Source organism: Rasamsonia emersonii, assembly GCF_000968595.1.
Source record: "Rasamsonia emersonii CBS 393.64 chromosome Unknown ctg1118621762446, whole genome shotgun sequence".
NCBI lineage: Eukaryota > Fungi > Ascomycota > Eurotiomycetes > Eurotiales > Trichocomaceae > Rasamsonia > Rasamsonia emersonii.
Window position 1 is genome coordinate 1,118 of NW_013562540.1, and position 27,570 is coordinate 28,687.

The window sequence follows — 27,570 nt, forward strand, 5'->3', positions numbered from 1 at the left end:
GGCGAACATCTCTCAACTCTCGCATCTACATCCATCTTGACTTCCTCTCCACGCTCGCTCCATCACAACAGCCAAAATGGCGTCCTCTGATGCACAAGGCCATCGAGCGAAGAGAAGGAAAATCTCGTCAGAGGCGCCTTCTTCCTCTGTCGCCGAAAATGAGACCGGTATTTCGTCCCATACCCAGCTCCGGGATCTTCTCATTTTCCGACAGGACGCTCCATCTGCAACCAGAGATGGTAAGTGCTATCTAAAAGATACAGCTAGCGTTTAGACAGTATCGCCATCTGACAAGGGGAAAAAAGGTATAAATAAGTTTAAGGAGTTTCTTACATCAATCAATCAGTCGGAGAAGGAAACTGAGAAGGCCAAGAAATTACGAATTCTCAAGGCCTACTGTGACACGCAAATCAAAAAAGTGTCTGATGGGTCCGAGGCCATTTGTTTCCCGGACTTGATCCAGACTTGGAGCTTTGCAGACACTAGCAATCATGAAAGTCTGCTTGTGGTGGTTCCTTCTATACTTGCGATATTTCTAAAGACGATATCGACTCAGCTGGACTTTCGCGACTTCGGCATTGCACTGTGCAAGTATCTGTTGCAAAAGGATCAGCTGAAGCTTTTCAATCGCAGTTTGACCTCTACCAAGGCCAAAGAGCATCTGATATCACCCTGCATTCGTCTTCTCACGGAGATTGTGAGCTTTGATGGCGGGGCCGTGGCGCGACTCGTCTATTCAAAGCGCGAAATCACTTTTAAGCGTCTTGACGTCTTTCTCACCCCGAACAAGGCGCAGACTGAGGAGGCCTTGGACGAGTCAAGAAAGTCCACGCTGAGACGCAATACTCAGCGCTACGTCCTTGCGAATTTTAGGTTTCAGCATGCTGCGGCCAAGAGAGAGTTCGTTGAACAGCACAAAGTCATCAGAGCGTTCCTGGAGCATATCAGACGAGATTCTCGTGACATTGTTCTTGACATTATCAAAGCGATTGATCGAGACATCGCCCAAGACTCTTCTCTTCCTCGGAGCACAAAGACGAAGTTCTTCAATCGATGGAACTTGGAGCGACTCGTAACCCTGTATGGATACGACAGGGACTCTGATGCGCCAGAGTCAGAAACCTTGTCTATTGCAAAGGAGATACACAAGCTTCTGACCAAGGTCTGCACGGTTTCAGAAATGGGAGTTCTATTGCCCCAGACTGGTTGGTATCCTCCGGGGAGCGATCCGGATGCCTTGTTAACCGAGGATGATGGCTCTATTGAACTGGGGTTGGATTCTCCCGTCTATCTGGACAAATACAGGGACAGTGTTCCAGTGCGCAATGGGACTCTGTCGTCGCTCATCCAAGTACTCCGTCCGGAGTCTGATACGCTTCAAACCGAGCTTCTATTGACGATCTTCAAGGCCGCCCCGGAACTTGTTGCGGACTTCTTTACCAAGCGAACCATGTTCACCTCTGATCCAAAGGCTACACCATCCTGGCTGGGCGAATCTGCGTTCTTATTCTCCACTGTCCAGCTTCCCGTTCCAGCCAACTGCGGCTGGAAAGAGAAAGTTCCTGCCATGCCGCCACCGATTTCGGTCGTCATAGAAAACATTCTGCCCCGTCCTCTCACTCAGAAAACCCTATCAAGGTGTCTGAACCAGAATACGGACAACGTCATTACTCTTTTTGCGGTCCGCATTCTGACGGTCGCTTTCCGGAAGCTCCAGGCTGTCCTGAAAATATTTAACTCTGATCATGGAATTGGTCAATCATTCTGGAATCAAGCCTCGGCCAAGCTAATCGCGGAATTCTGCCGTCGCTGTCCTCCGATGAAAGACGCGGTTCTCACATTTAAACGAACACCCAAGGAGGACCTGCAACAGCGAGATGCAGTTATGGAACTATTGTGCATGTTCTACGAAACAGTGCCATCCATCGCCTTTGAAGAGAATTTCGATGTGACGTTGATTCTAGTAGACGTCCTACATCAGCTAGAAAAGCCCGAGCTTTCAGCGGACGATTCCGAACTGCTGTTGAGCCTGTTGCAGAACATTTTGAAAATTGCTCACGTTTCAGCGTCCATGCGTTGGTGGCAACAACCTGGTAAGGGTCTCTACCTGGGTCCTGGCCGAGTTTGCTTGTAGCTAACATGAAACCAGCATCTCTGCAATACTCTGCCTTTACTTCAATTTTGAAGGTCCTAGTGCAGGCAGCCGACAAGACGTCTCTGCAGCCAATTCGTGTACTGCTACAAAGCGTACTCGTAGAGAATTCTGTTCTAATAAGTGCTGAAGCCTCGTTCAATGCTCTGATCTCCAGTCTGGAAGCCTCCACGTCGGAATCAATTTCGGCGCAGTTGGAGTTCGTTGACAACTGCGTCTGCCGTGTAGTGAAGAAACCGGTTCACTACCAAGACCTCGTTTCTTCACTGCTAGATCACAAGCCAGGATCGCTTAGTTCCCTGGTCGCCGCTGTAAACGAGCAATGGTCCTTCGCCCTCAAAGCCAACGACGCATCGAGAGAACAGTCTATCGCTTCGTGGATTGCGATCTTTCTCGGAGAGATGAAACGGGCAGGCGAAGATGAAAAAGCGCTAAAATCGGTGCGCAGTCACCTAATTGATGTAACAGAGTCAAAGAAGACTAGGTCTATTTTCAAGAAGACTTTGAAGAACACCGCGGAGATGGACAGCGGAGACGAAAGAATGGTCGATGCCGATCTCAATCAGGACCAGAAACAGGCCAAACGTGCAGTGTCTGCAGATCTTTCGGGCATGTTTGGTGATCTTCCCACCGAAGACAAGAACCACGCGGCACTACACAAATGGGAACATGATGAAATCGATGTGGCGATCGAGAAAGGCCGCATCAGGGACTTGATGCTCTGCCTGTGCTCTGAGCACGAGGAGGTCAGGCGGCAGGCGTTTGTGGGCGTTTCCCGTTTCATGGCTAAACTCAAGGTATGCATCCCGGGTCCAAGCTTGCTATATCCCAGTACCTTCTAACAGAGGCAGGAATCAAATTACTCTGAGTGGCGATCAATCTATATCTTATCGGGCGAGTTCCTGGAGACGGCGAACCATGTGGGATTTCAAACGCCGCTTCCCTGGATTGCCGGTGAATGCGCTGCGAGCTGCTTGATGGTCTTAACTGATCCGCTGCACAAGATGTATGGAAAGGTCAACAAGTTCCTTCAGAAACGACCGTCCTGGGAGATCGGGAAGATCCCATCTTACTGGATCGACAAGATCCTGTTGAACGAACCCGAGTACGATGACGGCTATGTTGACGAGATCACCTGGCTTCTGGATCTGTTCGTGGGGGGCCTTCGGACTGCCCAGGTAGGCATATCTACTCATCTGGAGGCTTGTAGTCCTCAGCAGCACAGGACTGATTCAGGAACAGGATTTGGACATCTACCGTCGAGCCAACGTCTTCGAGCGGATCCTCTCCCTCTACAACTCGCCGACGCTAAACGCATCGCTGAAGAAGAAGATCTTGCATCTTGTTTTCCGCGCCACTCAGGTGGGAGGAGGGTCAACACTCATTACGAGGGCGGCGGCTATCAGCTGGGTCCGGGGCCAGATGGCGGGTTCTGATCCCCATAGTGCCATCATGTCGGAGCTGACCAGGGCCATCTACGACTCGAGTGACCACGAACGTGTTGACAAGTGGAGTGGCGCATCCATCCCACGCCTCGTAGAACAGATAGGAAGTTAGAAAAGTAGCATAGGCGGTGACTGTTGTGGAGTACTCTGTAATCTATAATGCGGGAGGAGTCCAAATGTCGATTAGAGAAAACAGTGTAGATATCGTGGCCACAGCGTGATGCAACTCCACTGATTAATGAGCAATGAGAGTATTATCTGGCTGGGTGCTGTGTTTGTGGAGCCAGCGTTGAGGTGTCACGCCGTGAAAATAAATAAATAAAGCCCGGGAGGCGCCGACAGGTGAACTTTCCCCTTTAGGCAGCGCAGGCAAAGGCCCGACCAGCAGCGAACGTGTCTGGCTGCGCACGCCTCTCCACCGTGCAGAACTCGCCTTTCTCTCCCAACCATCCTTGCTGGCTCCCAGCACGATCCCATTAATATCTGGACCGATCCATCTGGACATATTTGCGAATCTGGCCACTGCACACTTTGACCGCCTTTTGACTCCTCCTTTTGTCAGCTGACGACCAAATTCCAAGTCGAGCGGAAATTTGCCACGAGCGAGAGAGAGAGCGCCAGCTTGCTCAGCAACGTCTATCCAGAAAAAGAAAACAAGGGCCGCGGCACCGTCTCGTCCTCGCTCCCTGGATCGGATCCTCTCCTTGCTGCTGATCCTCCTTCGCCTCGTCCTCCTTCGCCTTCTACCTTCTTTACCATGAGATCTCTCTAATCGAGCCCTCACGACCTACCACCACCTACCTGCAACACACGCAACCGTCCTCCCGATGGCACGTCGCTATCAGATCGAGGAACTGCTATGGCTACGCAACTCGCCACTAGTTACCAAGCCCGATAAACTACCTCCAATTGAAGAATGGATGGGGTAAGTGCCTACTCTTCGTCAAGTTGTTGTCGTTGCGCCCTCACGCTGACGCTCTCTGATCGCATTACTCCAGACCGGCCCCCGACCCATCCACACAGCGAAAAAATGCAAACGCTAGAGATAACAACCAGAATGACGCTACAAACCGGCGACCGAACTTGTTTGAGACACGACACAATTCTCGAAACTCAAATTCAGGTATTAAAAAAATCTCCGCACCAGGTTCCCTTTTTGGCCTCTTTCTTTCTGTCTTGATATCAGCTGCTAAAACTATCTTCCACTTCGTTTAGAGGATATCATACTAGGCCCCCCCAAGACCTCCTTTGCGTCGGCTTCACGCTTCTTTGGGAAGGGATCGGTCGACTCCCCCGAGCGGTCCTCACGGTTCAATGATTCGGACGATACCAAGAGTGATCGTTACAACATTCGAGAAAAGTTCTTCAAGGATCGAGAAGCGGGGGACAAGGAATTTGACAGACGCGATAACAGATTTGGAGGAGCAAACGGCCGTCGAGGCGACCGAGATGACTGGAACCATGGGCGACCGCGTCGCAACTTTGGCCAGGATGAACAGGACCGAAGACCAAGACGTAATGGAGAACCAGACCGGTGGGATGTTAAAGACAGAGATCGTGATCAACAACACGACTCTGGCTATGACAAAGGTGTCAGAGATAAGGACAGTCGTTATTCGAGACGGGATGCTCAGGGAAGAGCTAGATACGAACAGAGTTGGTTCCGGGATGAAGGCGCTTCGGATGCTGCAGAGAATAATGAAGAAGAGAAACCATCGATACGGAACAGAGAGTGGCGCCGCGACCGACAAGCTCCTGATCGTGATTGGAACCGGGGGGCGAGGTTTGAACAGGAGCCTGAATGGATGGATTCCATGGAACGAGATGACACGAAGCAGGCTCACACCCAGGAAGAATTCCAACGGTGGAAGGAGAGTATGAAAGCCAGACCACAAACAGAGGAGAAGAAAGAAACTGTACCCGAACAGGCAACTCCAACTGCGCAGAAGGCGGAGGCGAAACATCTCGACGGGGAGTTGTTCCACAGCACCGCTTTGCAGATGGATTCCGGCCTGGATAAGTTTTTTGGATTGCTGGGAGAGACCAAACCGTCTCAAGACGCGGCGACTCCTGGCTCTACTGATTCGAACAAAAGAGATTCCGCTTCTATCACTAAGCCTGGGAAGTCATCTCGCTTCGCGGGCTTCTTCAGCCCTCCTCCGGATAGTACGAACAAGGAGGCTGAAAGCAAAGCTCAACCTGATCGTTCAACCGCGACTGATGCTGATCAGGAAGGCTTCCAGCGCATCCTGCAGATGCTTGAAAATAGCAAATCACGCAACACGACTCCTCATGTGGACAGTTCTCAGCAGCCTCGCCCACCACCCTTGGCACAACCTGAACCGACCCGACCGGCAGCATTCTCGTCCCCAACCAGGCAGCATGAGTACATGTCAGGTCAGGATGGTGCAGCAGGCGTGAACTCCCCGCGAGACGCGCAAGCTCAGCTTCGAGACCGAGAAAACCTTCTTCGTCTCATGCAACAAGTCAAGATATCTCCTGGGCCTAATCAGCAGCAACAGCAGCAACAGTATGGAACCACGCAGCCGCAGAGTACGGCAGGGCACACACCTGGTATTCTGAATGTGCCGGATCTGCTCCAACGGTCCCAGGGGATTCAAAAGGCGCCAACAAAGAATCCGAACTTCTTGGATGATCCTGCAATCGCGAATATGCAGAGACCGGATGCCGAGCTCAACGAGCAAATGAGACGATCCGCCGCCGCCAACGGGCCTCCGATGGGATACTTTGATGAAATGGGATTCCCAGGTGGACAGGCAGGCGGAAGAGGTCCTCAGGGCCATGGACAACCACCGATGGGACTTCAACGACCTCCGGGTTTCGACCAGATGCCACCACCGCCAGGATGGGGAGCGCAACAGTTGCAGCCACAGCAAGGTGGAGGAGGACCAAGCCCGTTGGCACCGCCACCAGGGATTCCAACGCCGTCACGGGGGATGAATCCCAACTTTGTGTCTGGGCCGATGCCAATGCACGGAGGAAACATGGGACCGGTGAGTGAGCGGCCGCCGTTCCCGCGCGGCATGAGTGGTAACAACTCGGGTGGGAACTTTGGAGCTCCGCCGGGGATGATGCCTCCGCCAGGATACATGAACATGAGCGGACCTCCTATGTCGGGGTATCCGCCAATGCCGCATAATCCCGAGGCGATGATGAATTTCCCGCATGGTGGACAAGGCAATTTTGGGGGAGGTGGTAACTCAGGCCCATCGGGAGCACCGCCGTCATCCAGACATCTGCTGGAGATGTTTGCGCAAGCCAACGGGGGTGATGGCAGAGGCGGAATGCCAGGCCCAGGGCCGTACCGTTGAGATTTGAGTGGTAAATGCGTCTGCAGTCTACGGATACGTCTGAACTCTGATCTTTTCATGTGGATGAGGCATGTCGAGCTTCTCTGCTGCTGTGCTGCTACGTTTACGTTTTGGTTGGTTTCATGACGTATGATTTTGTGCACTATTTCCCAGGTTTGTACTTGTTCGATCGATCCTGTTATGATCAATTCCTTTTCTTTACGATCAGTCTTTTTTATGATCGTGGCGACAGCAGCGGAGACGCTTGACGAGGTTTCACGTCCACATGGGAAGAATCAGAGCGGGCAGGTGGAAGAAAGGGACGTCTAGTCTAGCCAAGGTAGTAGGTAGATTGATATTTGGGCATGATTTCCGGCGTCCCAAGATATCCGATCTATGATCTATGAGCGAGTAAGATAGTCTCAATCTAATCTATTACTGAGCAGAAAAAGACGACGACGACGACGACGACGTAAATAAAGAAACTATCATCAACTAAGTAATCATAATCATAATAAACTAATCTGGGCGTAATTTATTTATTTTTAATTGAATAGAATTGAATTGAGAAAGACAGGTAATTCACTAGGTTATACCTACCTACCTACCTACCTACCTATATTGTATGTATTACAGCACACATTTACATACTACTTTCTAAGCAGGGTAGATATGGATTAGATAGATAGATATGTAGGAATACTGAAAGGGGGGGGAAAAAAAAGGGAAAGGTGCTGGAAGAAAAAAAAAAGATCACTTTTGATTTGGATTTGATAATAGTAATGAAATAGGATAATAAAATAATAATGTCTGTCCTACCCTATCCTATCCATATCATGTTCGTTCTTTTCGTGTCACTGTCTGTCTGTCTGTCTGTCATCCATCCATCCTCCATCCAGTCGGTCAGTCAGTCAGTCAGTCAGTGCTGCTGCTGCTGCTACTGCTGCCGCTGGTGGAGGTGCATACATATTCTCATCATAATAAAATAATAGCAGAACAAACAAACAAATAAGGAAACAAACAAACAATGTCCATCCATAAGTAAGTAGTAAGTAGTACAAGGCGTCAAGTCAGTCAGTCAGTTAACTCGAGACACATCATGAAGAGGTAGAAGAAGAAGAATAATAATACATTATAAGAGAAAAAGGGGGTAATGAAATGAAATGAAGGAAAGAAAGAAATAAAGACAAGAAAGAAACGACTGTCATAGATCACTCCACACTGCGCTCAGCCACCCCGTCGGATAGCCCACCTCGCTGTTCGTAATGCTGGGCCATTGCTCGCAGCTGCCGCCGTCTAGGAAGGCCACGACGTCGTCCCCGCCCAGACTCGCCGTCCACATCGAGTACTCGGCGCCATCTACCCCCAGCGCTGCGGGTGAGTTAGTAGAATACGCGACAGAGCCCGGGGGCGGCAGCATCCCACCAAAGCCATGTTGCGCCGTCGCGCTACTGATTGGTGGCAGTGACTGCGAGTACGGAGGCGGCGGCGCCTGCTGGTGCGAGGTCACCCATGAATTGAGCGGCTGCAGACGGTTGGCCGAGTTGGCCATGAACTGTGACGGAGGCGGTTGTTGGCTGGTCGATGTCGGTGCTGTGAACGCCCCCGGCGATGCAAGTGATGGTAGGCTTGGCGAGGCGGTCGAATGATGCTGGAGCGATGGCAATGGGTATGGAGACTGGCCCGGTATTGACCGAGACGTTGGCAGGGGTAGGCTGGGCCGCCGGTCAACCTCTGGCCTCGCCCGTTCGCCGTCTGGCACTGCCATGTTGCTGTTGCTGTTGTTGCTGCTGTTGCTGTTATTGTTGTTGTTGTTGTTGTGGTTGACAGGCACCCACGATTCCCGTCGTTGATGTTGTTGGCCAACCCCGTCCACTTGCGAGTCACCGCCGTCGCCCGACTCGCTTTTGACGGCGTTGCTGCCCGCGTCGCTGGCGGAGAAGGGCGCTGCCGGTCCAGATCCATCGTCGTCCAACGCCGCCCCCTCCGGCACCTGGTCCTCGATGTTGCCGAATTCTAGGAACAGTTTCTCCAGCAGTTTGAATTCGTCCAGCCCGCCGCCCATGCCACCCTCGCGCACCGGCCGGATGCCGTTGACCTGACCGTCCACGCCGTCTGCCGGGGGCATCGTCTCGGATTTGCGCGCGTTGGCCCGAAAGTCCTTCTTGACCTTGACAAAGTAGCTGTGGAGGCGGTTCAGCGTCCGGAACCAGCCCGCCGCCATGGTGAGTCGCTGTCGCATGTCCCGCAGAATGTCCAGCGCCCGGCGAGCCTGCGCCTGTGGCTGGGTGGCACCCGGCCCGGCCGGGGCATCGGCGGTGGCGGGTGGTTTGGACGACAGATATCCCTCCGTATCCATGTGGCTGAAGTGGGCGGCATAGATGCCAATAAAGACGGCGTTGTAGATGGCGAACCCGACCAGGGGAGTTTCCACCAGCACTCCGCGCTCCTGGCAGGTGATGACCAGATCCATCATCTGCCTGGCAGCCCGGAACAGCTCCTTGGCGCTGTCCCGCCAGAAGCCGTCGGGCAAGGAGTACTTGTCCCGTGGGAACGTGGGCTCGTCCAGAGGGCCGACCGGCTCGCTGCATCGAAGCGGGAGGAACGGAATGTAAGCGCGGTGCAGGACGATCACCGAGAGGAAGTAGACGACATGCATCACGGTGTAGGATGCCAACGAGTGCTTGTACATGATGTGCGTGTCCGTATTCCGTTGGGAGTACTGGAGATTCCGGGGCAGATTGTCCTGGAACTCGGCGAGCTTACTTCGCAGCTGGGCAAAACGGGACTCTGGCTGCCAAGGGGCGTACGATTCATTTCTGGCCTGTTATCAGCACATGGATTCTTACCCTGCCATATCTATCATCTAGTTGGACTTGAGTGACTTACCGTCTGCCTCCGGCGCAGGCCCACTTGGCAATACTCCCCCAGATGCGAATGATTCGGATCACGCGGCTCAAGACACACTCTTCGGCACCCACTTCCCAGCGGTCGATATCATGATCGACCGAATCGTGTCGTTGGGCAACGGGCGACCAGGCTTTGGTGTCAGTGGAGCCATTCGACCGGAGCTTTTCATCGCCATAACCGCCGATGCTCTGCCGTAAGCTCGGGATCTGCACCCCCTGCGGAGAGTCGAAACTGGGCGGTCGACGGACCGAGCTGTCGCTGAGTCGGGACGTCCGGACCCGTTCGCCAAACGCAAAGGCATTGTCGCTCGGCAGCTGGATGGCCAGGTCACGCACCTTGATCATGCGCGGCCGATACTTGCCGCTGCTCAGACAGCGGTCCATGATGAAGCAGGCCCAGAAGGTGCGTCGCTTGGTCTCCTGGAGAATCACGTCGTCGGAATTCTGCTCGCGCGACTCCTTTCGGCGCGGGAGCCCGAAATGATCGGCTTCGACCTTCAGGGCGGGCGAGCGGGCCGTCTCGTTCTCCAGTTCGAAGGGGAGACCCATGGCCTGTGAGAGCCGGATGGCCATGCCCACGTAGACCCAGGCGCTCTTGCCCCGGCACATGCCCCATTCGTGCAACGCCAGCATCAACAGGGCCTGCACGCGCGTCAGGTCGGGCACGGCCAGGCCCATGCCGTCGGGGCCGGCGAGACGGTTCCGCAGGGCGGACGCGTAGAACTCGGAGGCCACCAGCGGGTTCGAGGGATTGTTGGGCGCGGACGGCGAGTGGTAGGCGACCAGCTGCGGGTGGAAGCGGGCGGTCAGGGCCAGCACGCCCAGCAGGATCAAGGGCGAGGGTTCCGGCTTGGGACCGGGGCTCTGCGAGGGCTGCTCGGGCTGGCCATCGGGCTGGGACGCGGACAGTTGGCGGATCTGATTCAAGAAGGTGGTGGGATGGAGGAAGGGGAGGACGGTAGCGAAGTGGGATTGGAACAGCTCGAACAAGGTCTCCCAGACCTTGACGGTGAGGATGGACGAGTCGAGGACGTCGACGTTGGTCTTGCTGGCATCCTTGGCAGCAGGCCCGGAGGGGCCCACGGCCTTTCTGGAGCGTTGTCGCTTGGGACTGTCCCAGTCACCGTTTCGATCGTCGCCGTCGACGGTGGCCGCGATGTCTCGTTTCGCACCGCCAGCGCCGATGGCGGGCTGGGGATAGACACAGACGCGGCCGGACGACTCGCAGGCGCGGCAGGTGGTGTCAATACCGGCATTGACGCATTTGATTTTGCTCCGGCGACAGCGGGAGCAGGCAATGCTGGAGCGCATTGTTAGAAGACAAAGGGATGGTGTCGTGTTGTTATTGAATCGCGGAGGGAAGCAGCTGCAGTGAAGCCCGCCGCCGGGACATTCACGGCGACCAACTAAGTTGCAGAGCCCGGGGGAGGTGGATCCGGGGAAGCATCCAAACGAGGAGAGACTGCACGCGAGCTCGCCAGCGGGCAGCCAGCTGGAGGAGCGCAGAAAGGTGAGGAAAAAGAAAGGGCGTCCCGAAGACTGAGACTGGGGAGAAGGTCAGCACGCACCAGCGGCGGGAGGAGGACGAGGGAAAAACACGCAGCGACGCGAACAGTGCGGAGGATTCTGGAGAAGAACGACAGATCTCAGATGGGGCGGAGAGATGCCCGAATCCCCGGTAAATGACAAGACAGCCGGGCGAGCCGGCTGGGAACAAAGGCGCCAGCAGTCTCGGCGTGCGGTCGGCAAGCAGCGGAGGGAGGATATTCTCGTATTTCTCTCTCCTTGTTTTTTTTGCTCTTTTTTGCTTTGTTTTCTTTTTTTTTCCCCTTTCGTATCTCCCCCTTTGTTTCTCTCTTCTTTTTCTTCCTGCTGAGTTGAGTCTTCGAGGCGAGGAGAAGCAAGGACGACGCCGGAGAGCAAGTGGAGACGGAGGGGAGAGGCACGACGATCGGCAACGGTCCCGAGAGGCAGGCAGCACACAGGAGGGACAAGACTGAGGGAAAAATCAGACGAGAGAAGAAAAAGAGAGAGAGAGAACAGACCGAGCGAATGCCGGATCGGCTGGCAGAAAAGACTGGTTAGGAGAGATGCTGCCCCTCTGCTGCACCCCGGGAGGAGCACAGGATGGTCGTTGGGGCGCCTACGCTTAGTGTTTCGCGGGGCGCAGCATAGCAGCCAGTCAGGCCGGGCTGCCGGGGGCGATTTCTGGGGAATAGCAAGCAAAGCAATGGGCCGGTCCGGCTTAGCCTTTGGCCAGAGGATGGATTGTATTTGTGGCGGTCGCACTGCAGCCGACGAGAGCCCGAACACTTTTCTACCGACGGAGTTCGACGGAGGAGACGGTCGGGATGGACCCCCTCCAGCTGTGGAACATTCAGAGTAGTAGTAGATACTGGTATCTGGGTTGTAGAAAACTACTACAACTACTACAACTACTACGATGCTGGATTGCATTCTGCAAAGTCAAGCGACCCCACCAGCTCAGAAAATAACTTGCACCCGTTCTAGATCGACCAGTTATACCGAGTACCAGCCCTCGCAGGTGGCATCGGCCAGGGGCCTGTCCTACCGTGCTGTAGCTTGTCTCCCGTGGTCCGACGGAGACGCGCATCCTCGTCCTCGACATCGGTGCCGGTGTACTGTACTGCGAACGCACTCCGTGCACACCGTGACATCCAGTCACCGTACACGGCGTGCGGTGGTTGCAACTTGCAGCCCGAAGCCCTGGCCGGAGGGCTCCGGAGTCCGTCAGGTAGTGTCCCACTCGCTGATTGAGCCTGGCAAACGACAATCCCCCAGACGATCAGCCTGCTCTCGCTGCGACTTTGCGTCACAATCCCGAGTCAGACCGGCGGTCTGCCAGGAACCTAGCCACAACTGTATAAGAATCATAAGAAGTACGGAGTACTCTGTATTCTGGCGGATGAGACGATTCCTCGCGAATCACCATCTAACAATAAATAAATCATCGTGGCGGATGAGCACCGGCGTCGGATTACGGACCACAGCCGAGAATTCCCCCAGCCGTTCCGTATCCCGGGAGAACCAAGACGAGACAGAGTGACAGACTGATCAGTCGGTCAGTCTGTCTGTCACTCAGTCAGTCGACTCTCTAATAGTCTCTACCCTCCTGCATCCCGATATGCAAGCACGGCTGCGCATACCCTCGGGGCCGAGAGCTGGAATGCTGGCAGCCCGGTGTGCACGCACCATCGGCCCCCTCGCCCGCTAGGTATTCTTTGCCTCCAATGAGGCTTCCTCGGGCACTGCCGTCCCGATGCGTGGGCCTTGGGCAGGAATAGCAGCTTCATTAGCAGTATTTTCCACCAGTAGCTCGCTCCACGCTCTCCACAATCCCCATCGCTCCCACATTCTCGAGCACGGAGTAGGTTAGGTAGGTAGGTTTGATCGGGCTAAACCCCGCAAAGTGCAAACTCAGCTGGTGAGAGCACTGCAACAGACCCTGTCCGGGGCAGCTGAATAATAGCACCCTGGCGATTGGTGGTGACTTTACCTCCTGCATGGACGGGCAATTATTTATTCATTTATCATGTGGCCTGTCCGTCCTGAACTAGATAGAGTTTAAAAAAAAGAAACAAAAAAAGAGAGAGAGAGAGAGTCAAGCCATCGCGGGATATCGGGAGCGACAACGACAGAAAAAAAAAAGCCTCCTGAGTACTCCGTAGTGTCCTGTACTGTGCGCGGGAAGGTGCACACGAGGTTACTACGCCAGATATTATTATTTCCCGGTGGGGGGGGGGGGGGAATAATGATTCAATCAACTCACTCTCACTCAGGGCAGGCCAGGCTTAGGAACGGCAACCCCGGGAGATACCGATGTCCCGTCCCGTACCGTTCGTACCGAGGTGAGTCGTGACTGACTGACACTGACGGTTTTTCCGGGTCGACAGGATACCGTGACATGGGGTAGTAATAGCATCGTACGGATAGTAATTTTTTTTTATTATTTACTCCAGTGGAGACGAGACTAGAACGAGAATGAGAACTCCTTACACGCGAAGAATGTGGAGAGATAGATAATCCAGTCTGTACGGAGTACTGTACTTTGTTTGTTTGCCAGCTCGTTCCGCTGTGGCATTCTGATGGACCGCTCTTGTAACGTTCCTTTTCCTCACCGTGGCACTGGAGGTCACCTCTTACCCCGCGTTTAGGCGTGACCTCGCCCGCGTTCCTCGTTCCCGTCTCTGTCGGTAATGGCAGCATGGCTAGCCCCGGCCTTCGAATGCATGTCATCTCGCTCCGGCCTTTCATTATTACCTATTCCTTTTACTAATCCTTCGCCGTCGCTCGGCCCGACTTTTCGACCAGTAGTGGCTCCTACGCCGGAGGAAAACCCGCATCGGGTAGTCTCATATCCATGCGGAATGCACAGGAACTCTGTCAACTGCCAAGGGACCGAGTTGGGTCACGTGGCTATCACAGTAAGAGTCTAGCCAGTATCTGTCACACAGTATACGGAGTACATGCACATGGCCTACTTCATACCATATCCTAAGCTTATTTCAATAGAATAGCTGCGTACATAAGATACCGAGATGACTCTAACCAGTAGGTCTCACCGGTCCCACAGATGAAGGTAATCTCCCACAAAGGAAACAGATTCGATCGCCGAGAAAAAGCACACAAGGAAATAGAATAAATCCAAACCAAAGCACAATCATAATAATACACCTCAGAATCATATGAACCGAAATCCTCAAGGTGAAGCCTGGAAATACTCTTTCAGGGTATCATCTTCAGCCTCTGGCCGATCAGGAAGCAAGAAAATAAGAGAAATAAGAAAAGTTTAAACGATCGTGATGCAGATCAGCTGGTTTTCGCATTGGATGGATAAAACCTGCAAACCCGTTAGTGATTATCGAATCGAATGCCGCAGAGCTGCTTCATCTTGCTTACCATGATGCCACCGCAATGATGATGTACAGCGTCATCAGCAAAACGCCCTCCAGCCAGTGTGACTTGCCATCGGCGATCAGATAGTTGACCTGCCCAGCTCGTTAGTCGACAGAGAGAAAACGAGAAAGGAGACAACTGACCAGGAGCACCGAAACGAAGAGCACGGTGATTTGGAATCCATCAAAGTACAGCGTCTGTCACGGTTAGCCTGCATCCAAGTTCCTCTGCTTCTCACGGAGCATACCATGTCAGCGTTGCCTGCACGGCATCAATCAGTCAGCAACAGTCAACCAGAGTAACGATGGTGGCAAGACTCACCGATAATCCATCCGATCACCACGGTCAGTGGGAGAACCAACAGCGCAATTTGCATGCTGGATCCCACGGCCACCCCGATGGCCAGATCCATCTTGTCCTTCACTGCAACCGTAACGGCCGTCGCATGCTCCGCTGCATTGCCCACAATGGGAAGCAGCACTAAACCGACAAACGTCTTGGATAACCCGCCATCCTCGGTGATTTTATCGATCGAATCGACCTGACGGATCTGTTAGCCTGGCTCGGGTCAGAGTCTCGGGACGGCACTGTCCCTACCATGAACTCCGCGCAAACTGCGACGAGCGCAGTTGACGCCGCAAGAGTGAAGACAGCGACCGCGATGTGGAGCTGAGGTTCTTCCGTTTCTTCCTCCGGCTCGACCATCTGGACATGCTCGTTCTTGCCGGCGAGGCTGGCGCCCATCATGCCAATCTGGGCCAGGCCTTTGCTAGCATCGCCCTCGGACTTTTTGTTGCCTCTCTTCTCCGTCTTCTCGCTTGGTTTGTTGTAGATCTCCACGTGTGACTTGAGCTGGAAGAACAGATAGGCGCCATACACCACCAACAAGATCACGCTGGTACCTCGAGACAAAGGCGCAATTCCATTTGTGCCAGCTACAAAGACGTTAGTTGGACGATGAAACCCTCCACATCTTCAGGTCAGGTCACATACCGCCAGACCACTGGTGAAAGGCAGTGGGAATAATCAGACTGCCGACAGCCAGCGCGAGCAGACTCGACGCCGTCTGAGCGACGACCACGTTGAATTTCTGTTCCATTCGGTTCACTCCGCCAAAGAAGAAGCACATGCCCATCACCAGGAGCAGGTTCGACAACATACTCCCAATGAGAGAGGTCTGCACGATGACCACCTGATTATCCACGAGGGCCAGGATGGCAACGATCAATTCAACAGCATTGCCAAACGTTGCGTTCAACAGGCCGCCGAGTGTCTCCCCAGTTCTGTCATTTGGTCAGCACTGGAGGTGAACACACTGGAAACAGATAAAACCCACCGTAGGGCGATTTCCTCAGTTGCGTAACTCAACATTGCAGCAAGGGGTCTGAGTAGGGTTGTCAGCCTGGTCTAGGATAGAGGTGCGATCAATCTTACATGATGGCGATAAAATTGGTCACGAAGATGGCCCTGGGATCCAGATGCAGACAATTGACGATAACTGATAGAAATGTCAGTCACACGGTGATGCAGAGAATACCACGGTGAAGCGTACTTCCAATGGGCGCAGCGACCAAAAGGACATTGATCCACGAATTGAAGATGGTCGCTTTCAGCTGGCCGACGACGGTGAATTTCTGCTTGTCTGAGACGGACTTTTGCTCCTCCTCGTCGTCGTTTTGAGGCGGGGTGTCGGACGTCTTTTTCCTCTGGCGAGGTCCGCCCTCGACCGAATGGCGGGCGTCTTGGGAGGTGCTGATCGGCTCATTTGGAGTCGTCTGCGAAGGCGCGTCTCTCTCCTCGATGCTGCCATCGACGGCCCTGGTCTGGTCGCTGCTCGAGGATGGCGGTGGAACGACTTCAGTATTCTTTGCATCCTCCAAGGGTTGCCGTTCCTCTGCTGAGCCCTCCAGCAGACCACGCTCCAACTGGCTCGTGCGACGACGCGGTGGACGGACTCTGAACTTCTTGAACGGATTGGGGTTGCAACCCGCTTGTTCTTCTTCTTCCCGGTCGTACCAGGCCAGGGACCTGGCCGCATGGCGAACTTTGTCTGCAACAGGCCGAAGTTATCAGCCAGGGGAATTGAAACAGTTTTTGGGCAAGAAGTCAGGCCGGGAGACTTACGCATGGTGTGGGAATTGTCGATGCGGGCGCGCAAACAAATTGAGGTGATGCGCAAATGGGAAGGAAAACAAACAGGAGGAGGAACAACAACAATAATAATGGAATAATATCCCACGTCGTGGTGGATCTGGGGCTTCTTTATTAGAAAAGGGGCACTGCGGGCGGTGGATCGTCGAACCAAAGCTTGAAGAGAACTAAACAGGCACAAGTGTGGCAGGACGGGCAATTATTTGTCAAGCCGCTGCAATACGCCACTGCTGATCTGATTGATCAGACTGATCTGCGCCGAGTCTCAATGGCGTCTCTCAGTCTTTGTTCTGAAACGGTACAGCAGTCCTGTCGGGCTTGGCGGGTGGTGCCTGTGCTGCGCTGGCATGCCCCAGCTGCAGCGGATGTCAGGCGAATTCCAGAGGCCAACAAGTAACTACTAACGAGCAGCCACGATCACAGCCAGGGTCGTGTGCTAATAATTATCGATTGGCGACTAGTAATGGCCGAAGTGGATGCTGGCAGGCCTGGCGTCCCCAGTATCTCGCTCAGCCACAGCCCCAGGCGTCCTGCTTTGCTTGCCGAATGCCGACTGAAACGTGGGTTATGCGCTGTGGCTGGTAGTGTTGATAATCAAAGCATCAGCAGATGCCCACATTTAGGCATCAACAATAGTACTGTCGGTATTATTCCTCCAGGGTTGCAGGTTGCAACGGGGAAGCCGCGCAGAGGACATCAGACTGGGCCAGTCACCAGCACAGTCAGACTGATGACACAGGGAAAACAAGCCGATCGCTTGTCTAGACGAGGCCAAGAGCGACCAGCGGCAGGTCAGTCTCCGCACACCATCTTGGCGAGGGCGCGTTCCTGACTGTTCCACTTCTCGGGGGCCACGCCTTTGACATCAGTGTGAATCCTCCACAACTACTGCTATTGCGTCGACTGATGGCAGTTGTTCTCAGATGCCAGAATACTAAGGCGATCTAGTCGTGAGCCGTTGCTCAGGCCAACCAAGCCACCGCCAGGCGCGAGCCTTTGATTATCGTGATTAGCGTGTCCCCAGCAGGTGTGGCGCACGCGGTGGATTAATCAGATAATCTGCATTGCCGAGATAAAATGTGATCATCAAACCAGCACCGCACTAGCTCGCCTTCGTTACCGCTATCGGTTTCTGCATTACGCAGGTATCTACGAGCGTCCTCGAGGCGGTTCTCAATATGCTCTAACCTATCTGGCAATCTGCAGAATGGTCGCCAAAGTGTGGCTGGAGGGCATGTGCCCAGCAGGTGCCAACGAGCCTGGATTCATCAGATTCAGGCCTTCTCTTCCCTGGGAGGGAAGTTCGTCCACCCAATGGTCTCCGTCTCCTTCAAATCCAGCATCTGATTCCCAGCCCCAAATCGGCCCAATGTCTGGTCTCCCCAGAATCCCTGGGCCGTCTCAGGCCGCCACCTCCACGACCGCCTGAATTTCTTGTCCAGAGTCCCTTCCATGCAGTCGACAATGAATCCCCCGATCGATGGCACGTGCATGAATCCGTGCCCAGAATCGCCAGCGGCCAGGATGAGCGACTCGTAGGAGGGATGGGGGGTTATGAGAAAGGCGCGGTTGGGAGTGTCCGCGCACCAGCAGACCCGTGCATGGACGAAGGGTCGATCTGCAAGATGGGGCATAGTATCACGCAGGAAGTCACGAACCCGCTCTGCAGCGGGGATCGGGATCTGGTGTTTGGCTACCGGAATCGACTGCGGGAGAGAAGAGCCGGACGAGCTGGACGGCGGGACCCAGTTGCAGTATCCCGGATGTTCGTCGCAGATCTTGAGCTCGTGCCGGTCCTCATCGGGCTCCATGAAGAAGCCTTTTTCGATGTTGAACAGCACCGGCAGGTCTTTGTAGAGCTGCGCTTCTTCGGCCGTCATGGGAATATGTGCCAACGTCCACGCCGTCGGACGCAGTTGGTTTCTCGAAGTCAAACAGCTGAGGTGCTGTCGCCCCGACTGCGAGAATCGTTCGATCCGCGCGATGCTCGACGACCGTCCGCAGTCCTCGCTCCCAAGACGTCCGATTCAGAGTACACCAGACCCGTCACCTCTCCCTGGGGACTGCCTGTAATGAAATTCACCCCTAGACGGGAAGCCTCCTTGTATGCCGATACAAGCGTTTTTCGTGCGTGAACCCATCCTGCATCGCTTTTCTTGTAGAATCCTCGCCAACCTGTGAACTCGCCCGTCAAGACCCCCTCTGGGCATGGTTGCGCGGAACTCTTCCGCCGTATTGAGAGGCGTAAATGAGGACGCGTGATGACGAATCTCGCGGTTCTTCAGATGCTCGAGAGCGGATGAGGACGAGGCCGCGACAATATAGCCTGTATCATGGTAGTATGGGGCGAACACGGGGTCGTTGTTCCAGCCGTCCGCCGCTGCGGCCAGCTGCGCGGTGGCCACAGCTGCTTCGTCGTCGCCCTCTGTAAACGATCCTTGACGGGATTCTCGTCAGTGGGCGGATGAAATGGGAAAGGGAATGATTGCTTGGACCTTGCTCGACAATTTTATTGATGTCGTTGCCAGCCGAAATGGGCGAGGGAATTGGATACGCATCCAAGACGGTCACTCTTCTGTATCCACGCCGCGCTAGATGGAGAGCAGTCGAGCAGCCCCAGGCGCCTCCTACAACAATGAGAATGGAAGATTCCTTCCGAAGCTCTGGTGCCATGTTCTCAGTTGTGACGGACCAGTAGCGATGCTACAAGGGTTCTCTCTTTGGGAAGAGATTCTGGGAAGAGATCTTTATAGAAAAACAGAAACTCCCCAGAATCGTTTGATTTTTAATCTTATCATCCTAGTTTCGATAACTGTTCTGCTAAAAGGTCCAAGCAAGCGGAGACGTGGCCGCGTGTTCTGTTACCATCGAGAAGGTCCAGCCGAGGCTTATCAGCGCCAGCAGGTTGGCTTCCCCACAAATATATCGCCCCGACCAGAGCTCGCATCCCCGTCAGTGTTCCTTCGACCAGATGGACGAGGTGGACGAATGAAGATGCCCACGAGATTGTCCTATGCCTCGTCGAAAGTCATCCGACGCCGCCCCCACCAAGACTCGTGCGCGAAACCGGCTGCAAGACGTGTCGCAGGCGCAAGGTCCGCTGCGACGAGAACAAGCCCAGCTGCCACAACTGCACAAGGCGAGGCTTGGTGTGCGACACCGGCTTCCAGCTGAAATGGGAGGTCGACTACGTCCGTCGGGGCCTCGCCTTTGGCCGTCAAGGCGTCTGGAGCAAGCGTGGAGATGCCAGGGACGAGCCATCGTTGCGGGATATATCGCATGATGCCGTGGAATGGCGTCCTTTGCCAACGATCGGCCCGCACCACTTCCTCAACACCTCGGTCAGGGACTTCGAGGACGGGGGCGTCGAGGACGACGTTGCGGAGAGGAGCGATGAAGTCAGCGTCGCGTCGCCTTCCCCTACGGCTGATGATGTTCTTCTGTGGACAGAGCCTTCGATGTTCCCCAGTCTTTCTGGAACGGCAGACATGCATCTGTTGGACTACTATCTGCAGAGATTGGCGCCTCTGACAACTCCCGCCAGAGTGGTTCCATCCCCGTTTGCAACGCACATCGTCCCGCTCGTCACAACGGGCGGGTCGAGCGATATTCTCCAGTCCGTCCCGGCACTCGCGGCCTGCCATCGGAGCAGAACCGATGCGTTCGTGGTCGCAGTCCGCCGTCAGACTCAAGGGAAATGTCTTGGCCTCACTCCGAAGAGCCGTGGCCTCCAGGAGCGTGGCACAGCTCGTCTGCGATCCCCACATCCTGGTCATGATGATGTTTATGTGCCTCTACGAAATTAACGACAACTGCGACCGCCGCTGGGTGATCCATCTGCGAGGGAGCCATGAGATAATTCGTCGACGCCGGCAGCTGAGCTTTCCCTCTGGTCAGTCTGCATCCCATCCGCTGACCTCTTTCGCCGAGCGCTTTTTCGCTTTTCAGGATGTCATGGGCCGGACTGCGTGCGGGGATGTGCCGTTGTTTGGCAGTGATTACTGGGAGAACCTTGAGCCCCAAATCGAAGTGGACGCTTGGATGGGCTGTCAGTCCGGGGCTGGCAAGGATTATGTGCTGCATCACCGATCTCAGCCCGCAAGAGGCCGAAGAACGGCGACCCATTAGCGGTGGCGCAGTTCGCCAGGCAGGCTGCGGCTCTTGAGAGCGATCTGGAATCCCCTTCCCCCGCCAGTCGACGAGAGCGTCGACGATCAGCTTGCCAAAGCGGCCGAACTAAAAAGGCTGGCGGCCGTTCTCTACCTTCACTGTGCCCTGTATAATGCCTCGCCGTCCACGCCGCTCGTGGTCGAGCATGTCCGTCGGATTCTCCAGGGCGTGTCTGAGTTTCTCCGGATGGGAGTTGTTGCTGGTCTTAGTTTTGCGCTGTTCGTCACTGGAACTGAGCTGGACCCGCTGAACGACGAGATCTTCGTCGACGACGAAACGGGCAAACCGGTTTACGGCCGACCTCTCATCCTGGCAGCGCTGGACGCCATGTCCGCCTCGTCGGTGTCCAACGTGTCGAAGACGCGCGCGGTGATCCGCAAGGTCTGGCGGATGCGCGATCTCCATCTGGAGGAGCAGACCGACAGAGACGGCTCTCTGAACGACTGGGAGTATTTTGTGGCGCCCGTCAGCGCCAATGTCAGCTTGGCGTGACGGTGTACGGAGTACGAGTGTCTACGAGTATCTTAATTTGATTTGACTTTGTATTGCAGTAGTACATAGCATTGAGTAGACCCACCGGCCCACAGATAAGAGCTATGCTATCTAGATAGAGCTAATTTAGGTTAACGGATTGACCTGGGGAAGCATGCACCTACTACCTAGCTAAGCCAGGGGATCAAGCTGTGGCCAGCTCGTCTGGACCTTCTTGCAGTCGATCCAGGCCCATCCTCGCGCCAATGATACTGGTCATCGCTTATCCACTGCCGCCCTGGGACTAGTCGAGTCGAGAGAATATCACGTCTGTTGATGAGTGTCGCTGAAGCTGCTGTGGATATAAATACAAAAACAAGCCAGGATGGATAGGCTTGGTCATGTCCAGCATGCGATGCTCTTCGTCACCTTTCTTTCTTTGCCCTGCAAAATAGCTGCGGCTGTTACAGGGCATGGCGAACGAAACCAGTGCCGATGACCCAGTGCCCGGCACCGAGCTGCTCGTGGACGGTAGTATATTCCAGTCTGATTATTTTCAGAAGATAGAGGCATTGTTGCTAACTAATCTATCTGCCTTGTAATTAGTTGGGAAATCGCTAAACCTCTCGCACGCTGGCGCTGGCACTTCGGATATTGTCCTCATTCTGCAGCCGACTCCCTGTGGCGGAGACCCCGTTGGTAAGACTCTCACACACACTCTCTACCTGTACTGTATGTATGTACTGTACTGTACAGCAGCTGACAGATCTTCCTCAGAAATGGCCCACATGGAAAAAGTATTACCAGCTATTCCTGCTCGCGCTCTTGGTACGTACCTACATCGATCGACAGGCTTCGTCAACATCTGGTGGATTCCCACCGCAAACAAAATCGGCCGCCGATTCGTCTTCCTCGCCACGACAGTCCTCTGCATGTGTGTGGGCGTCTAGACGGCTGGGAAAGTTCAATGGTACATACGGGGCAGTCAGTGGATGACGAGCATGGTCTTGAATGGCCTTGGGACGAGTGCGTATCAGGCGGTTATTTATTCAGCTTGCAGTACGTCTCATCTCATGCATTTGGTGCATTTCATGCATTTGATTTTTGCATGCTAATAAAGAGGGCAAGTCTTTGATATGTTCTTCGTGTATGATCGCGGCAGGATGCTTTCTGTCTATCTCTTTGGCCAGCAGCTTGGTTCGATGTGAGTGTGCTAGATTCTAGATTCGACTAGTTCAAGGACCCGTTACTAACTAATATATTGTTTATGTTCAGCCTGGGCTTGATTACCGGCGGGAGCATCGCGATAGTATCGGCTGGCGCTGGAGCCAGTACATACATCGTCGCCATCATCGATGCCGACGTCTTGCTGCTCTTCTTTTTCACCTCGAATTCGAGGAGACGCTTTTCCCTCGCTTTCTGTTCTTCTCAACACAGCCCAACAGCCCTGGCGCTGCGGCAGACGACTCGGGCGAGTCGGCAGCCCGATCATCCATTGTCGACGACAACAAGTCGAACAAGTCGAACAAGACGAACATTGTGCGGACAAATCCCCCGAATCATGAGACGGGGTTTGTCAACGCCTTCCCAAAGAGAACATACCTCCAAACGCTCAGTCTGTGGGTGTCCTACCCGCAGAACAAGACGACGTTCTGGCAGTACTTCTGTGACCGTTTTCCCTCTGGTCATTCCCCAACGTCGTTATTGTAAGAATACTAGACTTCACAATCTGGTGCATACTTACCAGTGCCTGCAGTCCGGCTTCATCTTCGCCTCGGCTGCACCGCCGGCATCATCTCCGTCTCCTTCAACACCATACATACCATCTCCGAAATCATGACCTCCCCGCCCTATGTATGTACAACTGGAGCACAACAGCGACAGACAGGGCTGATCTTCCTCGCCGCGCTGGTCTGGTGGGCAACGTCCTCGGCTGGGCCACCGGCGGCGTCCTCAGCGACCAGCTAGCTGGTCATTGCCCTGGCCCGCCGCAACGCAGGCATCAATCAAGGAGCCCGAGATGCGTCTGTACAGTACTGTACATACATGCTTCCCATCTGCGCCGTCTACGCCGCTGTTGGATACATGCTGTATGTACTGTACGGCTGGGGTGGTGCGGAAAGGGGTCTGTCCTGGATGACTGTCGCTATCGGTCGGTATCGGAGCCATGATCGCCCATTAATCAATCAGGTCTCTCTCTGCCTGCTCTATCGTGACTGACTGCTTATGCGATGGAGTGTTTTCCTGGTGTATGCCTGCAGCCCCCTTAGCATCCCACCAAGCCATCACTGACATTTTTTTTGTGGGCAAGATTTCACGCGACCTCGTCGTCCTCCTCGCCATGTGCTCCTCCACCATCAACTTCGCCATCTCCTACTCTCTACTCGGTGCAACCCTTCATCAACGCAGCGGGGTACGGCTGGCCGTTTGTCTTCTTTGGCCTCTGCGTGCTGCTGTCCATGGGGGCGGCTATCCCTATGATTGTCTACGGTAAGAAGTGGAGGAGGCGGAAAGCGGCAAGGTACTATCGGTTTTTGCGGGAGGTTGGGCGGGAAGAAGTCAGAACTGACTGATTGATTGATTGGATTGGATTAAAGAGATGCGTGGATGTAGCTTGGTTTAGGTTTCTAAAGATATATATCTCTTACTGGTCTGTATGCTTATTCATTTACCTGCGACAGCATACAACGAGGAACAATGGAATGAACATGACTTTTTTTTTACTATTATAGTAGGTACAAGGACCAGTACTCTATAGAACAGATAATAAATACACTTTTATTTCCTTTTCTTTTCTCTATTGCTAAATATAAATTATCTGCCCTATTCATGCCCATACATACTCACTCATATCATATCATATCATAACATGTTCATGCTTTTATATCATCATTTATATGTTCATTTTTTCATATTCATACAGATAAGAATAACAATTCGTTCAGAGATAAAAGTAACTTTTGTGTGAACCAAAAAAAAAGTAATAATAATAATAAATAAAACTCAAGAAAAGACAACGATAAATCATGACTCCTCCTCGCATAGCGGGTATCAATTAATTCATTAATTCAGTCGAAAGGTTAGCTCTCAGTGTACAGGTTTCAGGTCGCCACTTCGGGGACCGTCTTTGGCCGAGTCTCGCTGGGGTGCCATCGTCGGTGTGGTCCTCGGATCAATAGACGTGTTTGCTGCTTCCATTAGTGGATTGTTGTTATTGTTGTTGTTGTTCTCAGATTCCACAGCCGCTGACGAGTAGTGATGCGCGACTACACTGGCGGGCAACTCCAGAGACGGAATGGAGGATTCCATCGTCGACGACGTCGACGGCGGCACCGTCGGTCCGACTCGCGTCGAGAGCGGCCGTACCTGCACCTCGTTGTAGAACTGCTGCAGGCGCACTTCGTCGTTGCAGAACTCCTCAACCTGGTTCTTCAGGTACTCCGGAGTGCGGTAGAGATTTGCAGTGTCAATCGTGTTCGATGCATTAATCCCTCCAGGCCCAGCATTGACGTTTGGTTCCGGCACGGGACGTACGACAGGCGACAGACGCGGCGAGAACATCGGATCATACGTGTAGGTGCCCGCTCGCGGTCGATGATACTGCTCGTTGCGGTCCCCACGATCGAACTTGTCTCGACCGGCCCCCTTGGTGCTGAACAGCCGGTTTGCGAGGAACAGCAAATCTCCCTCGTCCGAAATTTGAGCAAGAAGACACCCAGACCGGTGAATATATTGTGGATAGCGATAATCGGGCTTGCCCCAGGAATAGAACACCTCGACGTCCGGGGGGAAGTCAGACGCCGCTTCGAAGTCGAGAACAAAGTCAAACTTCTTCAAGATGGCTTTCTGGTAGTAATGCTTGTCCGGTTTTCCTTGCTGCGAGAAGGACGTTGCGTTGAATGACAGAGGAGCCGGCGGTTCTGGAGGCTCGACCTTGAGCTTCACCCGATAAAGCTTCCTGAAAGGTTGCATTTTAACGATGGCTGAGGCCTCTGCAATCGGCACCTGAACAAGTTTCAACCCGTACTTCTCCGCAGTCGCAGCCCAAGATACGACCGCATCTTCGATGAGTTTTGGCGTCGCGTTCATCCAGCTCAGTTCGATATGGAAACAGTTATCGGGATTGTGTAGCCTGTCATAATGGAGATCGATAACTTCCGGCCGATGCGAGCGTTTTCGGGGATCAACATCATACTTCATCGACTTCGAGAGCATTATCGCCACTTTATTTTTGGACTTTGACGGCGTGTTTGTCACCGACGTAGCCGCCTCATCCCTACTATCCGACCTCGTATGTTCCCCACTGGGAGCATCTTTCGCTGTCTCGCCTGACGGGGTCGACGGGACCGATTTCTCTGGTTTTCGTGCAGGAAACCAGCCACTCCGAGACTCGGGCGGTCGCGCGACTCGATACTCAGCAGCAATCTGGTAGAAGTAATTCCCATCCCTAAAGTTATGCCTCTGCTCGACGTGCTGGAAGAGGCCGTGCTTCATGAGCTCGTTTCCAAACTCGACGGCTTCCTCCCGGGTGTCGATATCCTTAAAGTTCTGCAATAGCCAGGTCGTGAACTCGGAGCCGATAAAGCAGTTGTAGTGCAATCGCCAATGCCACCTTCTGTCCATCATGCGAACGCCCTTGTCGCTCTGTATCAGCTGCGCCAATGACGACAAGCTGATATTAGACCTTTCGAGCAACTCAGAGTCTGGTAAGAGCTGCGCAGGCGGATTGTCAAGTCCGGGATCAGTCAGCAAGACCCTGTCAAGCTCAGCAGCAACGACCTCTGAAGGATTTCGCGTTTGGTACATGATATTCAACGGGTTCTGATCCTTCTTTTTCCGCGCTGTAGTCTGGAAACGCTTCTCCTCCGGTGGAACGTATTTATGCCGCTGCCACAGGTGTGTCAGTTGGCTAATGCCGAGTAGGTGGATCTCTTCCTCATTGTCCTCATTGAACTGGTGCATGTGGCGTCGGGAATTCGCTGGGAGATGCATGGGTATGAGCACATAGCGAGTCCGCCAGAACCGGAGCTGCTTTGTTGGGTTCGTCAAATGGTCGCGGTGACCCGCAAGATAATTATCGGCATAGTTCCAGTTGTATTCTTCGGTGGATGATTGCAGTTGCACGTTGCTCAACTCGTACTCCTTGCTCAAAATCGTCCGGATGGCGGCCGTATAGGTCGAAGTGTCTCTTTTCTCGAACGGTGAAGGAGATGGAGTCAGACGGGTAAATTTCGTAACTTCAATCTCCCCACCAGCGACGCACACTAGTCGATGAATGACATTACCCTTGGAAAGAAATATGGTTGCTTCGTCTCTTCCAAGGCCCCGCGGATCAAAGACATTCAGCGATTCTAACGCATACTGCCCAGAAGCTTCTGCTACAGCACTCCCAACCACGATTTGGAATCCGTGCGAAAGTCGCAATGCAACCATTTCACGAAGAATAGCATCTCGAGCTTTAGATGCATCACCGCCCTCATGTTCGTCGTTTGGGAAGACCCTATACGGCGTTTGCAGGTAATCGGTGGCAAGTTCCTGACTGGTTGGGAATTCCTCCGTAGTTAATGGCAACACAGCAGGAGTCTTCAAGCTTTTCCACTTCACGACCGCGACATGCGGTGGTCTTGGATAAGCATGTTGCCAACGTCCAAACCAACTGGCATCCCTCAGGGCCGCTTTGGGGGTATTTGACGGATTAATGGATCTGACCCACGGAGCTAATGCCTTATTATTATTATTATTATTATAATCAGGTTTAACGTCCATACCGAGCCTTTCGGCTATGACAGACCCCGATTCTTGGGCAGAAGCCCCTATTAGTCCCTAATCCCATCTTTGGCCATTCTGAACCTTTTCCTCGCCCCAGGCCGCCTAGTTGCGTAGGGCTTTTGGGCCTTTATAAGCCCTCCTTGTTGCCAGTGTCAGTATGGGTGTCGCCTGCCTACTGCAGGCCACCCTCCCCTATTATCCTTCTCCCTCACGTTCTGCCTCCTCTAGGGCTGCCAGCCCCCATTCATCATCCTTCCGTGTCCTCTCGGCTGCTC

At 53.8% G+C, this 27,570-nt stretch overlaps 8 protein-coding genes across 8 annotated transcripts; 4 read left to right on the forward strand and 4 right to left on the reverse strand.

Annotated features, from left to right (window-relative positions):
* Positions 1-236: 236 nt before the first annotated feature.
* On the forward strand, positions 237-3,709 carry T310_10223 (Ribosome biogenesis protein Urb1; the record flags this gene model as incomplete). The annotated part of the gene is made up of 5 exons (XM_013467347.1): positions 237-239; positions 347-2,093; positions 2,753-2,949; positions 3,004-3,330; positions 3,395-3,709. The coding sequence occupies 5 exons, from the start codon at positions 237-239 to the stop codon at positions 3,707-3,709; spliced, it is 2,589 nt and encodes an 862-aa protein (XP_013322801.1).
* Positions 3,710-4,654: 945 nt separating this feature from the next.
* T310_10224 (uncharacterized protein) lies at positions 4,655-6,929 on the forward strand (the record flags this gene model as incomplete). The annotated part of the gene is made up of 2 exons (XM_013467348.1): positions 4,655-4,720; positions 4,815-6,929. 2 exons carry the CDS (start codon positions 4,655-4,657, stop codon positions 6,927-6,929), a joined length of 2,181 nt encoding a protein of 726 aa, XP_013322802.1.
* Positions 6,930-8,112: 1,183 nt separating this feature from the next.
* Positions 8,113-11,128, reverse strand: T310_10225 (uncharacterized protein; the record flags this gene model as incomplete). The annotated part of the gene is made up of 2 exons (XM_013467349.1): positions 8,113-9,727; positions 9,798-11,128. 2 exons carry the CDS (start codon positions 11,126-11,128, stop codon positions 8,113-8,115), a joined length of 2,946 nt encoding a protein of 981 aa, XP_013322803.1.
* Positions 11,129-14,647: 3,519 nt separating this feature from the next.
* T310_10226 (Sodium/calcium transporter) lies at positions 14,648-16,862 on the reverse strand (the record flags this gene model as incomplete). Its single annotated transcript, XM_013467350.1, has 11 exons — positions 14,648-14,678; positions 14,738-14,826; positions 14,878-14,931; positions 14,982-14,995; positions 15,056-15,275; positions 15,332-15,669; positions 15,728-16,017; positions 16,071-16,136; positions 16,169-16,232; positions 16,287-16,784; positions 16,859-16,862. 11 exons carry the CDS (start codon positions 16,860-16,862, stop codon positions 14,648-14,650), a joined length of 1,668 nt encoding a protein of 555 aa, XP_013322804.1.
* A 1,297-nt stretch (positions 16,863-18,159) lies between these two features.
* Positions 18,160-18,696, reverse strand: T310_10227 (Uncharacterized protein; the record flags this gene model as incomplete). Its single annotated transcript, XM_013467351.1, has 1 exon — positions 18,160-18,696. The coding sequence occupies one exon, from the start codon at positions 18,694-18,696 to the stop codon at positions 18,160-18,162; it is 537 nt and encodes a 178-aa protein (XP_013322805.1).
* A 722-nt stretch (positions 18,697-19,418) lies between these two features.
* T310_10228 (C6 zinc finger domain protein) lies at positions 19,419-22,476 on the forward strand (the record flags this gene model as incomplete). The annotated part of the gene is made up of 7 exons (XM_013467352.1): positions 19,419-19,579; positions 19,713-20,353; positions 20,430-20,933; positions 21,081-21,532; positions 21,997-22,057; positions 22,133-22,262; positions 22,293-22,476. 7 exons carry the CDS (start codon positions 19,419-19,421, stop codon positions 22,474-22,476), a joined length of 2,133 nt encoding a protein of 710 aa, XP_013322806.1.
* A 1,096-nt stretch (positions 22,477-23,572) lies between these two features.
* On the forward strand, positions 23,573-24,099 carry T310_10229 (MFS transporter; the record flags this gene model as incomplete). Its single annotated transcript, XM_013467353.1, has 2 exons — positions 23,573-23,616; positions 23,838-24,099. 2 exons carry the CDS (start codon positions 23,573-23,575, stop codon positions 24,097-24,099), a joined length of 306 nt encoding a protein of 101 aa, XP_013322807.1.
* A 514-nt stretch (positions 24,100-24,613) lies between these two features.
* On the reverse strand, positions 24,614-26,149 carry T310_10230 (Vacuolar membrane-associated protein iml1; the record flags this gene model as incomplete). Its single annotated transcript, XM_013467354.1, has 2 exons — positions 24,614-25,531; positions 25,784-26,149. The coding sequence occupies 2 exons, from the start codon at positions 26,147-26,149 to the stop codon at positions 24,614-24,616; spliced, it is 1,284 nt and encodes a 427-aa protein (XP_013322808.1).
* Positions 26,150-27,570: the final 1,421 nt, after the last annotated feature.